General features: G+C 44.0%; 1 protein-coding gene across 3 annotated transcripts in view; it reads right to left on the minus strand.

Moving 5' to 3' along the window:
• CDH20 (cadherin 20) overlaps positions 1 to 13,458 on the minus strand; it is a 199,468-nt gene that overhangs the window by 43,952 nt on the left and 142,058 nt on the right. For all 3 annotated transcript variants that reach the window (XM_019657693.1, XM_019657694.1, XM_019657695.1), the window contains exon 2: positions 6,391 to 6,791. In XM_019657693.1, coding sequence (XP_019513238.1) covers positions 6,391 to 6,618 — 228 coding nt within the window. In that variant the 5' untranslated portion in view covers positions 6,619 to 6,791. The remainder of the gene's footprint in view (positions 1 to 6,390; positions 6,792 to 13,458) is intronic.

Consider the following 13,458-nt stretch of genomic DNA (forward strand, 5'->3'; position numbering starts at 1 on the left):
AGGCAGGAGAACTGGGAGGAGGGCAGCAGGGATCTTAGGAAATTTTAATTAAAAAAAAGTGCATATATGTGTGCATGTGTTTACATGTACAAGTATGTATATATAAACATGCATATATAGTTACAGATACATGTGGCACAGAACTAGATACATAAGGCATGTATAGCCAGATAAGGCATGTGGCATAGAACTTTCATTTAGAATGAAATAGGTTAATTTAGGGCATGGCAGATTAGAGGGGAAAGAAAGAATAGAAGCTGACATAAAGAGGGAACCCAGGACTGTTTTGAGATGTTCTGTTTGTCATCTAAAAGGTTTTGTCCTATGCACCTTAACAAGGCCAAGCCTGCTTACGATCATCATAGTTTAAGTGCTCTGCTCATGGAGAGAGCTTAATAACTAACTGAAGTTAGGGAAACATCTCTGCCCTTGTGGAGAAGGTTCTGGTTCCTTGGGAGCCATCCAGCTGGCTGATGTCAGCAGAGTCTGGGCTGAACCTCAGGTCTGTTATCTGTGTTTTCGTCTAATACAGACGAATTGGAAGAATTTGAAGGCCTGTCTATGCTGAGTTTCTTGAAGTCAGGAGCCATGTCGCTTTCGTCGTCATGTGGGTCCTCACATGTAATAAAGGCTCAAAAAATTGCTTTTGAAAGAATGGTGGAGGGTGGAGGATTAGGATTGGAGCTTTTTGTGAAATCATTTTACGTTTGTTTGAAAAGAGCTAGCAAGCATCTTTCAAGCAGCTTCTGAGAGAGTGTTTGCAAGGGCATCTGTGCAAGACAGAGGGAAGGAGAGAGGAGCGAGGGAGGGAGGCCGCCAGGGGACATTGCAGACAAGCAGAGGGTCCTCCCGTGAACATGAAGAGTCCCAGCTATGAAAGGGGCCAGGGTCTGCTTACAGAGAGCTGATTTCAGGGGAATATAATTGTATCAGTTCAGGATCCAGTCAGGGAACAAAGCCTACCCCAGTTATTTTAGCAGAGAAAATGGAGTATGAAAAGGCAAAAAGGGAACCCTGAGGAGTGGGAGGGAGAGGAACTCCAGGACACAGCTAGTGCCCCCCTGGCTGGGGCTGCGGCTGGGGCTCTTGGAACCTAGATGCTCAGAGGAGGCTGGGCCTGGGACCTCTGAGGAGGGGGTGCTACCCCCTGGGGCTGCGGATTCAGGAGCTTAGCACCCACCTCCCACAGAACCGAGACCTCTGAGAAGGGGGTGCCATCCAATGGTGCTGATACCTCTGAAGGGATGTGATGAGGCTTGTGCTGGGAGTGTGGGAAGAACCCAGAAACTGGAATCAACTGCTGGCCTGGAAAAAGGCGCAAGTCTCTTGCCCCTCCTCCTGCCTCTGGTGGCTTTCCCTCTAGAACATTCTACCGTCAGAACCCACTGGGGAGCTGGTTGGAAAAGGAGAAATTGCAGCTCAAGGTGGAGTATGTAAAGGTGAATACAGAGCTGGAGACACTGGCTTAATGACCAGCACAGTGATACACGGTTAATACTAGGACTTACCAGCCATACAACACACATTCGGTTGTGAAAATGGCCAAGAAGAGACATTGACAGCTTTTCTCTTAAGTCACTCAGCAAATTGGCACTGTAATAAAAGTATTTTCTATTTATCCGTATTTAATTCAGCCACCACTGACTGAGCACCAGGTCTTTGGAGGTAGCTGCGGGGCTTCTAAGAGGCGAGTGGGCAGAACATAGTTACGCACATCTTGGGAGAACATTTCCCCCCCAGTTCTCCTCCACAGAGTAAGACAGGTGGATAGCCTACTTATCCTAATAATTCTTTATAAGATCTTTAGCCAAAGGGGTAGTGCATGATGGGAAGTACACACAGATTATGAAAAATCTCAGTTGATTTGGGATTTGAAAAACAAGGGTGAATTTCAGTCCTTTGTCATCTGTCATGGTGCCTCCTATAGTCCCAGGAATGCAGTGAGCGCCTGCAGTCTGTGGTTAGGCAGCTTCCTGGCGTCGCTGACCTCAGCATGACTCGGAACCACAGATTCGTGCACAAGCACAAGTCCTCCGCATCCCCTCTTTGCATATGTCAATATAATCTAGCTTTCGCTGACACCGCCTGTCGCTGGAAAGCCCAGTGTGGATTTTGTAAGGCCATACCAATTACAGCTCGTAATTGTTGCCGTTCTCCTTTCTGAAATAAGCAAATACTCAGGCAGTCTCTCTAAACAGACATCTTCCCCAGCTCAAGGTGAAAAGCTGAATGCCCCTGGGGTAAAGAGAATGAAAGGCGGATGGATTCTCTTTCAAAAGAAAGTGAAGGGGTAAAGTACCCGAGTAAGTGAACATATAATTGTCTATTCATGTGGAGGTAGCACACCTAATGCAGGTTGAAAACTTGCACTGGTTGCTGGCGTGTTGGCTGGACAAGATCACTGTAGGGAGTCACGGGATGTCCTGTGTTCTGTGTCGGGGTGATTAGGAAAGGGGGAGCACTAATCGTGAGTTCTCGAAGGTGCTGCACAGCTGCGGACTCCCCACAGCAGGAAGCAGTCAGGCTTGGCTACATTTCCGGTCCCACCCTAACACCCCTGACTGGCCTGTGTATCTCTCAGGGCTAAGTCCAAAGTCATGGCCAAGTGCACGCAGGGCAACGTAAAGGAAAGCCGATCGCTTCAGTGTCAGATTTCACTGGATATTTCGATCTGACCGTTTCTCTGTTACCTTTTGTGTAACTTTGGGCGCTGAACATAACCTCTCTGAGCCAACTTCCCTTGGCTGATAATCTGAAAGTGGTGATTTATACTTACCTCACACCATTGTTAAGATGATTAAATGATCTATCTGCTTTATGTGAATGCAGCTGACGTAGCACTGTGGTAGTCCAGTGGAATGTGGGGCACCCTTGTCTTTCTGCAGTTTTGTGTGTCCAGTCCTATGCTGGGGACTCAGTGTGGGGGAGGCGCAAGGAAGGCTGGGAGTGGCGACTCAGTTTCTCCCCTTGGGAGAAGGGAAGAGAGCTCTAAATTGTACATGCATGCAAAGCAATTACTGAATACAAATGAATTTTCTTAAGCTTATTTTAGCAATAGCCATGTATGTCTAGTTGGAAAAAATGTTTTACAAATACTGAATTCTGAATAGGTGGAAGATGTGTTCATGATGGAAGCGGCTCCTGAGCTGTGGCCCCAAGGATTTTGGATGTGATTGAACAGAGAGGTGGTGGCTGCCTGTCTTGTGTAGGGCAGTAGCATGGACATATGTCCAGGGTGGGGACAAATGTGGTATGTGTGTCAGGGCTCAGCTGGGATGAGGACGAGAGGTGAGAGATTGTAGGGAAGGGCCGGGTAGGGGAGGAGGAGTCACTTCTGAAAGTTCTTGAACTGTATGCTGAGAGCCCTGATGAGCACTGGGGAGCTACAGTGCTTCCTTTTTTTTTTTTAAAGATTTTATTGGGGAATTGGGGGAAGGGGAACAGACAACTTGCTGTCTTTTTGTTCTTCAGTCTAGTTGTGGAGGACGTTGCTTCACTGGCCCAAGTTGGCACCATCATTGCGCTCTTCCTGGGCGAGGCAGATTAGTCGCTGGCTTCTGGACGGCCGCTCACGGCGGCTGCTGGCCGCTCACGCTGGCTGCTGGCTACACACGGTAGCCCATGGCAACCCACTGCAGCAGGGGCTGCAGCCTACGCCATTGCCGGCGACTCACGGCAGCCCAGCTCCAGGTTGAGCTGTTGTTCAGCATCTTAGCTGTAGAGGGCAGTGTCACTGGCCCTCATATGTGGGATCCGAACCGGGGCCCTCTGGCATCCCAAGCCAGTTCTTAAGCATCGTGCCACTCGGCTGGCCCTACAGTGAGTGCTTTCTTAATCAGAGGAGCAACATGGTGGAAGGGTGCTCCTGAAGATAAATGCCCTGAGTCCTGGGGAGGGAGACGGGCAGCCCCTGCTTCGTTAATCTAATCATGAGGAACAAGGGGACCAGAGTAATGAAGAGCCTGGAGAAGATGAGGTGAGCCTGAGAGAAAGTGGCCAGGAGATATTGACAGGACATGGTGACTGTGAATGAAGCAAGGAGAGAAGAGAAGGGCGAAGTCAAGGAAAACCGCTGTGACTGCTACTGCTGTGACTACAGGACAGTGATTATTAAGATCTTCCTCTGGACCTGGTATTGGTGCTGAGGGCTTTACATGTGTTAGCTTGTTTAATTCTTGTTACGCCATGAGGTATTCATTCATGTATTCGTTCATTGTTTGGAGCATCTTGTGTGATGGGTGCTATGTGAGGCCTCGGGGGTAAAAATGGAAGTAACGTCCTTGCCCTCGTTGAGCTTATCGTCTAGTTTGGGGCTTCAGACAATACACATGTAAATAAACCAGTAAATGATATGTTGCGGGTTGTGATTAGCGCTGTGAAAAAATAATGGTAGTGAGAGAGTAGAACAAAGGCCTACTTTAGAGAACGGTCAAGAAAGACCTAGATCCAAATGAGGAGGATGCAGCCATGAGAGGAGTCAGCGAAGGGCATTTTGTTAAGAGGGAGCAATAAGGCAAAGCTCGGCAAGCTGCAGGAACTGACACAAGGCTATGTTCCTGGAGCGCGAGCGCGAGGGAAAGAAAGTAGCATGGGACGTGGTGGGAGGCAGGAGGCGGGCTGGTCAGGGAGGAATGGCCTTGTCAGCTGCTGGGGTGGGGGAAGACGTTGCAGGATGTAAGCAGAGTGACATGGCCTGCCTCACGTTAATAGATCATGTGTGGAGAACAGTTTGGAAGGAAATGTGGGTAGAAATGAGGAAACTGGTTTGGAGTCTGGGTATTTGCACAGGTGAGAGAATGGTAGAAGTGGAGATGAGAGAAATGAGGGATTCGGGATTGATTTTGGCCTATAGGACTACCAGAATTTGCAGGTGGAGAGAATGTCGGGGGCAAGAGGAAGTGAAGGATGATCACAGACCTCTCTCTGGGTTTAGGAAGTGGGTGATGGCAATGCTGATATAGAGAAGATTGGGGGCCGTGTTGGTTTGGGAGGAAAAACGAGAATTCCTTACTGGACACACTACATTTGGGAGGCCATTGGGTCATAAATGTGGACCTGTCACAGATGCAGTAGGTTTATGAGTCTGAAGCCCAGACAGTGGTCTAAGCCCAAGATGGAGGTTTTGGACTCATTGGTTTAGAGGTGGAGTTTCAAACCCTGGGGTAGTGAGTCCACCCAGGGAATGAGTGTGCATGGAGAAGACGCTCAGGACAGAGCTTACAAGACCACCAGGGACTGGGGTCCGGGAGGAAGGGGACCGGCATAAAGGCTGGAGGAAGGAGAAAGAGGACGTGAAGGTCATGAAGCTGAGAGGATGGGGAGTCGGGAGGGAGGGACTGGGCAGCAGTGTCCAAGGCCGCCATTGGGCAGTTCCATGAAATGAAACCATTGGCTTTGGCCATTGGGAACCCGTAGGAGCATTGAAAAATCACAGCGTTAGAGCATGGTGGGGACAGAAGTTATAACGGGGTTAAGAAGGGGTGGGAGCTGAAAGAGTTTATGTAGAGAACTCTTGCGAAGTTGTAGTTGTCTTATTATCCCCACTTGACATTTGAGGATACAGAGGCTATTGGGGCTTGGTGACTGTTCCAAAGTCACCCTGGAAGCAATTGGCAGAGAGCTTTGAACCCACATGTATTTGACTGTGAAACCCATACTTGGAGCCTCTGCGCTAAACAAGTGTTTAAGTTATCATTTGAATGAATTATTTATTTTCTAATTAGTTCCTTGTTTCCCATTTTCTCTCCCTTGGTTGCTTTCATAAAATGGTCTCTGATTAACAACCAAATAAAGTAAACATCGGAGAAAGCCTGGATTAAAAATGAAATGATAGATAAATCAAGGGAATTCGAGTATCAAGTTTATAAATATATTCATTGATTGTCTGCAGCTATCCTAAAGTGCATGCTAGGATCTTCTGAAATGAAGAATGTTTTATTCTTTTTTTGTTTTTCTCCATTAAATTTGGGCTACAGGCAATACCTGTGGAAATGCTTTGGGGGGGAAAAAAAAAGCAAAAGACCCCCTTGCCTCTCCCTTTGCATTCCCGTTTCTTTCTTCCCCATCCTGTTGTTCCCAAGGCTGGATGCTACCTCTTCTGGGACTTAAATGGCTCTTGCGGGGGCCCAGGTTTTCCCTCCAAAATCCAATTCCTTGTTTTTTCCTGCTCAGAACAGAAGCATGAACAAGGAGCGAAATCATTAGTTTCTGACCGGTTATCTGACACAGCAAAAATTAGATTCAACTCGCTGTCAAGGAGCAAACCACTAGTTACAGTTGTTCTCAGGCTTCAGACACAGGCTAAGAGAGCTTTTCTATTCAATTCATTGTCATATTCAATTTCAATATTCAACTTCCTGATCATTTATCTTTCCCTGTGGCAATTCTTACCTTGCCGACATACAAAGGATCGGTTCCAGTGTACTCTTCCAGAACAAAAAACTGGTTCCAAACCCAGCTCCTCTTTGTCCGTGAGTGTGACTGTGGCTTGTCTGACAGGAGCACTTCTAATCTGCCTGGTGATGTCGGTGTGCCCGAGAGAACGGTGGTTGCAAGGTCCATCAGTCCCCAGAAGTACAAGGACATGGCGAGTCCAAGCCAGCTCTTTGCATTGCTCATTCTACCAGAAGTCCACTTGGGATTGTCAGGTTTTCGTAAAGTGAAGTACAGGGTGATAAGCCACTGGAACTTGAGTATTTTCCAAATGAAAAAAAAAAATGACGCAGTGTATTTGATACTTATGCTTCCCAAGTGAGATCCTGATTCAAGTCAATCTGCTTGAAGTTGACTTCCTGTCAAGTTAAGGAAAACACAGAGTAATGATGTCAAATTCTCTCCTGTGGGCTTGTAGTGAGTTTTCAAGAAATGTCAGTAAATATTCAGTTTTCTACTCAACAAATTAAAGAGTCATAATATGTTACTGCTTTAGAAATGTTTGAGTAATAAATAATATTTTGATAAAAAGAAGACAGTTTTTCTTGCTATAATCAATTCCAAACCTTTGGATATGGATTTGAGTGGGAATAAAGCTAATGAGTAATTTTTTTCTCGTTGGTCATGTAGCTGGAGGGTTATGTTGTATTATTGATTGGCTTGAAATAATAGTGTGCTCTTTGAAATATTTATGATCAGACAGCCTCCCAAACCCTTAAAAATGGCATTCATTTCCAAAATTTACAGCTTATAACTAATATTTTCATTAACCCAACTGCTTTTCTTGGCTCATTAAAAAACCAAAAGCAAAATGTAACTATCTTTTTTGCCATTCACAATTATCTTGTGCCTACCCCCTGTTATTAATAATGTTAGGCAACTTGGACTTCCTTTATAAGCCGCCATGGGTCACTTCTGACTGTAATCTTTCTCGGAGCTCATGGTGGAATTCGAGCTTCACACACTTTGGCTCTGAGGAATTGATAGGGGCTGCTAATGTGACCTTTCTAGGATTTGAATGGTCAGTTAATCATTATATCATTCACGGGGGACTGTGGAGTGCTATTAGTCACAGGCCACTGTGGACACGCTAAGAAGGTTGAGTCAACACATTTTCTTTCCTGATCTGAAAGACTCATTTAGGCAAAGGGGTGTTGACTTCTACCCTGGGGACACCTTTTCATCAAACAACTTTTGTTCTATGAAGTCAGATGAGCGGGTGACCTCACCCCTGTTCTATGACCTCATCAACCTTTTCTTCGACTGGGTTTAATGAGGTGGCAGAGCACTTAAGCCACTCTGTCAAAAGCAACCAAGATATCTTCTGTGGGCTTAATATTTTCATTGTTAATGTGGAGAACTGCTGTCATCATCTTAGCATGTGTGTGTATTTGGGGATTTTAGACCCATGAAACTAAATGGTGCTCCATTTCTACAAGTGGTTTCACATGCAGCATTGATGGTAGCTCAGTTACCACCTCCCACCAGTCACCATCAGAATGAAAAAGCTGAGGGAGACTGTGGAATTCTGTACCAGAATGGGAGGCCATGCCTCTCACGAGTTCTAACTCTAGAGGCAGATTGATTATTAACTAAAAGCAAGCCAAGTGTGACATGTTCATTAATAAAGAACAATGGTCTGCCAGAAGGTAGGTTACCGAGTATTAGCGGTCTTCCCTCTCTTTGGACCGATGGACAGAAACGCAGCTCATGCCTTTCTGATCCCTATCTAAAGGGAGATGTCCTGGAAGAAGGAATTTTAACCCAGAGATTAGTTAATGAAAACAATTGGTGAGAATTGGCTATGCTGTTTTAGGGACCTAGAAGACGGATCAAAGGGCATTACCAAAAAAAACAAAAAAACAAACAAAAAAACTGATTACTGATTGGTAACCTCAATAGTCCACATATTGTGCGACACAAACCTATCTGTAATTTGCCCAGAGCATCAGCCACACTGGCTCGTGGTTCTGTCTTCATTACCCCTGACTTGTTCATGTTGATGAACTTTTGTTCTTCATCTGTTAAGTGGGGAATGATAGTTTGTCTCCCACCTACGACAGGACTGCTGTGAGGATCTTTGGGGATAATATAGGTGAAAGTGCTCTGTAAATGACAAAGGTGCCAACTGACATTTGAACAGCCACATAGGGAGAAAAGATCTGGGTCAGGTGTAAAAATTATAAAACTGAGCTTGAGCATGTTTTCTGGGCCCTTTTTGAACCAAAATTCTGAAAGGGCATAATGTGCGTGTGTATAATTTCACAGATCTCTATATCTGTGATAAGTACTGTTGGGCAGCGGATTCTGGCCCAGCCTAATGTTTGGTAATAGCTAAACATTGTTTTTCCATATAAGGAAACTTAACAAAGGATTAGCTATTAGAAAACTATAGAATAGAGAAAATTTTGTTTTGGGGTTGCATTTATTAAAGATAGAATTCAATACATATACTCTAATATATTTCCTTTAATATCTGCATTTCATATGTGTACATAAACCTAAGGATTATTTTGATTATTTTCTCCGACTAGTTTTAGCATCTTGCTTTGCATTCGGAGTGTGCGGGTACATGTGTGTGGGCGGGGTATGCGGATGTCCCTATCTTCTGTTGGCTAAATTCTATGGACAAAATGAGATTTGAGGAAATTTTGAGGGATTTTAAGTACTGTCCCTTATATTCTTCTGTCTCTTACAAACTGGACACACATTCTTGCCAACTGAAACCCCTGTCTTTACCTATAGGTGTGATCTGAAGGGCTCAAGAGAAAAAGGCCTTTTTGGAATCTTTGTGATGAGTATTTTGTAGGCAGATTGGTTGCTTTCATCTCTCTCCCCTGTCCACTTTGGCGTCCTGCGCTCTAGTGTAAAGCCCTCACGTCCTTCCCCTTCACTGAACACGTACAAAAGTGGCTTCTGGATGCTTAGGAGTGTGGAGCCCTTGGTGATCCTGTGAAAGCCCTGGTGGTCTGCATGACCCTCTCATGTCCCCCTTACAGATCTGAAGCATCAAAGACTGCAGGGCCTGTACACGTTCTGTGTTACATAGATAGGCACAGTTGATGGAAAGCACTTGATTCCCATTTTCTCATGGCAGAGTGCATGAAAAATACTTCCTGCCTAACTTTTTCAAAAGTAAAATTGGGGGTGTACAATGTTACAGTATTCTTTTCACAATCAGAGCTGTTTTTATACAAGTGAAGGGAAAATCAGTTCTCTCAGAAATACCAGTTTGCGATTATTATAAATAAGTTTCTCGTACTCATATTTTTCCCTGTGGGATAAGAATAGCAAATGATGTGTTTGAAGGTGGGCTAATTTCTATTGTTCTTGGAAAGGAAGAGGCTAATACATGTATATTTGTATATATAGATCTGTTTTGAAGACCATGTATGCCACATGCAGACTACATTAGTGGAAATTGACTTCTGTGTTAAATGAGTCTTTTAAAAGTTTTCCCCCCATCCTGCCTGAAGAAAGTAAATAGCTTGGTAATGAACACAGTAGGAAGAAATTAAAGTTGTACATAAACTGTGCTCTCAGTGAATTGTTTATTTTGTTACTTGAATTCGTTGTGATATTTAAGATGTAGGTGGAAGGATGGTTCCTTCTTTCCTTGTGAAATGAACTGGGCTTTTATGGTCTCCCCCTGATTTCTTTCTTCATTATTCCAGTTTTCCTGAGCTTTTCATGGTTAATGGAAGTACGACTCAGTAAAATCCAATGACATCCCCATAGAAGCAGAAGGTTGGTTGCCTCTGCCAGTGACTCTCTATGAAGAGGGACTGTTATTATTAATTTTTCTCATGCGGCTTCTTGCCTTTACAGAGGTAAACGTAGACAGTGGTGTCATAGTTTCAGGCAGCTAAACTCCTTAAGCTGTCACCTTTATTTACGGAAAGAGCCTCAAAAATGCACTTAAAGAGAAAAAGGAAACTTTGTGAAGATCCTAGCTATTACCGTGAACCATGAGAGTGGACTACAAGATGCATTGACATTGAATTGGAACACAACTCAGTGTCAATGTTATCCCACCTCTCAAGCAAGAGTCCCTCTTGAGAAATACAAACACATTTACTTAGGAGCCAGAGTTCTTCGGTACAGAGTATAGAACCCACAGAGAAGAAAACAGGTGGTGTGGGTATAAACTGGAGTGAAAAACTCAGAGGATGATGATATCTTTGAATGTGTACAGCTCACAGACCACAAGATTCCCCTTGTGGAATTCCATAAAGAAAATATCTCCAGTGTTTCTGTAAAGCTTCCAACATCCCTGAATCTGGATGTGTATGTCTGTGCTACTGACCAAAGCCTCCCACTGGGGGTCTTTTTTGGAAAGGGTGTACAGTATGGCTTTGTGTGCTGAAAGATGAGACAGTTCTGTTTTCATTTCCTACAGACATTCCATATCATGAGTAGAAGCTCCATCTCTTGTGGCCATCAGACCCAGCTGTCTATGGAGGTGACCAGAGCTCAACAGAGCCAGAAGAGGTTGCCCAGGTACCTGATTTCCTGCCTTTGGGCTATGCTCTCACTTCGACTCCCCTCCCCCACACCTCGCCTGCCTCGTGACATTGCCCTCCACCCCCAAAGTTAACATTTCTGAATGGGATTGATCTTCAAATCAGTGTGCACATTTAACATCATATTTCCTTCCCCCACCTCTCAAAGAAGCCGTAAAGAAATGTATGACTGGAATTGAGGAATTATGATATTACTGGTTTGTTTGTTTTTTAATCGAACAGGAGAAAAACAAAGAAGACTTAATTTCCATGGAGATTTCCTAGACAAGGTGGTCATCACTCCTGTTTCTTCTAATTTTGATTATTTATATTCCTGTGAATTCCGAGTTCCTCAAAAACTGTGGAAATCCTGAGCCTGACGGTTCAGCTCTTACAGTGTTCATGAAGTTATTGTTAGACTCTGAAATCTTCCCTTCCTCACCACTCCTTGTGTTTGCTCTCCTTTTCCTTCCCACAACCAAACTGGCTTATGAGAGAGAGATTCAGAAATGAACTGTGGGGTTGATGTGGTTGAAAGGGAGGTAAGAGGGTGGTCTAATTGAAGAGTTTGGGAACAATATCTGGTTTTATATAAGGGTAGAGGGTTGTGTGTGTGTGTCCACATGTGGGTGAGAGGAGTAGAATAAAATGCTGGAAGAAAGCTTTAATTATCTAATCAAGAGCTGGCTCTGAGAAATCTGATCGGTCCCGTAATAAAACCTGTATATGCGCTGACCCTTTAGCTATAAATTACCTAGCTTGTGTCACAAATAAAGGAATTTCCACTTTAGAAATCCTTTCTCTCGAGTTCACGCCCAATTCCTCTTTGCTTTTCATTCTCATTATAATCAATTTTTCCAGTTGAGGGTGCCCAGCCTTTCTTTCCATATCCTCCAAGAATGGGAAATAGATTCTTACTGATCCTTTCACACACAGTTAGTATCTAGTAAATGTTTTCATCCTGAAGGAGTCAGAAAGTTTTTGACTTGTAATACTTTACCCATCTTCCTGTTTTCACTTTCAATCAAGCAAATGAGACTGCAGTTCAGTTCATGGGCAACTTCTGACTACACTTAGACAAGAATGATCAAGTTCGATTTTTCAGATTTGTCTTACATGCTCACTAATTTCTGGTCTTCTGTGATATTTATATGACATTTATAATTGCAGTAAATTTGTGCTTGTCCATTTCAAAAAAGCATGTCCTTTGAATGTAATTTTTTGGCTAAAGTTTTTCTTTGATGAGAACTTGCAAATAATTGCTGCTCAGTGTTTTTTCTTACAACGTTGCCTTTGCCCAGAAACGCAGGAAGGCGGGACAATTCTGTAGCATTCTCTGGACCATGAAGATTAATCCATAGGAAGGAGAGATTTTGGCAAACGTTTGCTATCTAAAGTCAAGGCTTAATTTGATAAATATTTGAGTATCAGCTATGTTTAATCAAAAAGTGGTTTGTAAAGCCAGACAAAATTGAGTTTCCGTTGTAGCCCTACCACGTCTTACCTGTGCAGTCTTGAGCAAGAGACTTAAATTGTTTCAGTCTCAGTTTGTCATCTGCAGACTGCAGGTAATTAGAAACTCTCACAGGCTGATTGTCAGAATTAAATGAGGAAATACATAAGAAGCTCTTAGCACGGAGTTTGGCAGGTGGTGAAAGCCTTGTGTTTGGAAAATAGTAGGTGCTTATCGATGTTAGTTCCCTTTCCCTCCCTCCTTCTAGGAGTTTACAGTTTAGTGCGGGAGGTACTACCATTAATACTAGTAGTAGAAATAGTAGTAGGAGTAGACGTAGGCATAAAGACCGTTACTAGCAGTGGCGATAGGGCTGTGGCAGCAGCGGGAGTAACAAGTAATCACAATAGCGTGGAGTGCTTACTCTGTGCCAGGCTGCGTGAAGTCCTTTACCTTTACTTTGTCATTTAATCTTTACCAGGGTTCCATGAAAAGATATTTATTTACCATTTCACAAAGAAACAGACTAATGGTAGTGTGCTGGGGTCGGCTCCTAGCAGCTCTCATGAGAGCCGATTTGCGCATCTCTGCCCAAGTCCTTGAAATTGGCAGTGGTGTATTTACACCACAGCTATTGGCAAATGTTATATAACAAGTAAGTGGATGAACTGGGATTGTTCCCCAGGAGTGACTCTGCAGCGGTGCTTCGTACATGACTGACTGTAACACGGATCTTTTTGTGATGAGGGCCACAAGACCCCTGAAAACAAATGCTAGGCCAGGTCAGAAGAGGGAGAAATGATTTCGATCAGGGAGGAAAAGGCTTAAGGGAGCAGTTGAACTAGACCTTGAAGGATAGCGAGGAGCGCGTTTCTAGTGAAAGAAAATGCTAATACAAAGATGCAGGACGCAAAGGGCCTGTCTGGGAGAATGGGAGAGTAATGAGAGATGATGCAGAAAATACAGGCCCCAATCTCTGGGAGCTTTGACTGTTGCTGGACTGTTATGAATATAGTCAGTTGTTCACAGTGAGCAGTTAAGGTGTCTGATCATGTGAATGTACCAGTCAAG

Source organism: Hipposideros armiger, unplaced genomic scaffold (assembly GCF_001890085.2).
Source record: "Hipposideros armiger isolate ML-2016 unplaced genomic scaffold, ASM189008v1 scaffold_278, whole genome shotgun sequence".
Lineage (NCBI taxonomy): Eukaryota > Metazoa > Chordata > Mammalia > Chiroptera > Hipposideridae > Hipposideros > Hipposideros armiger.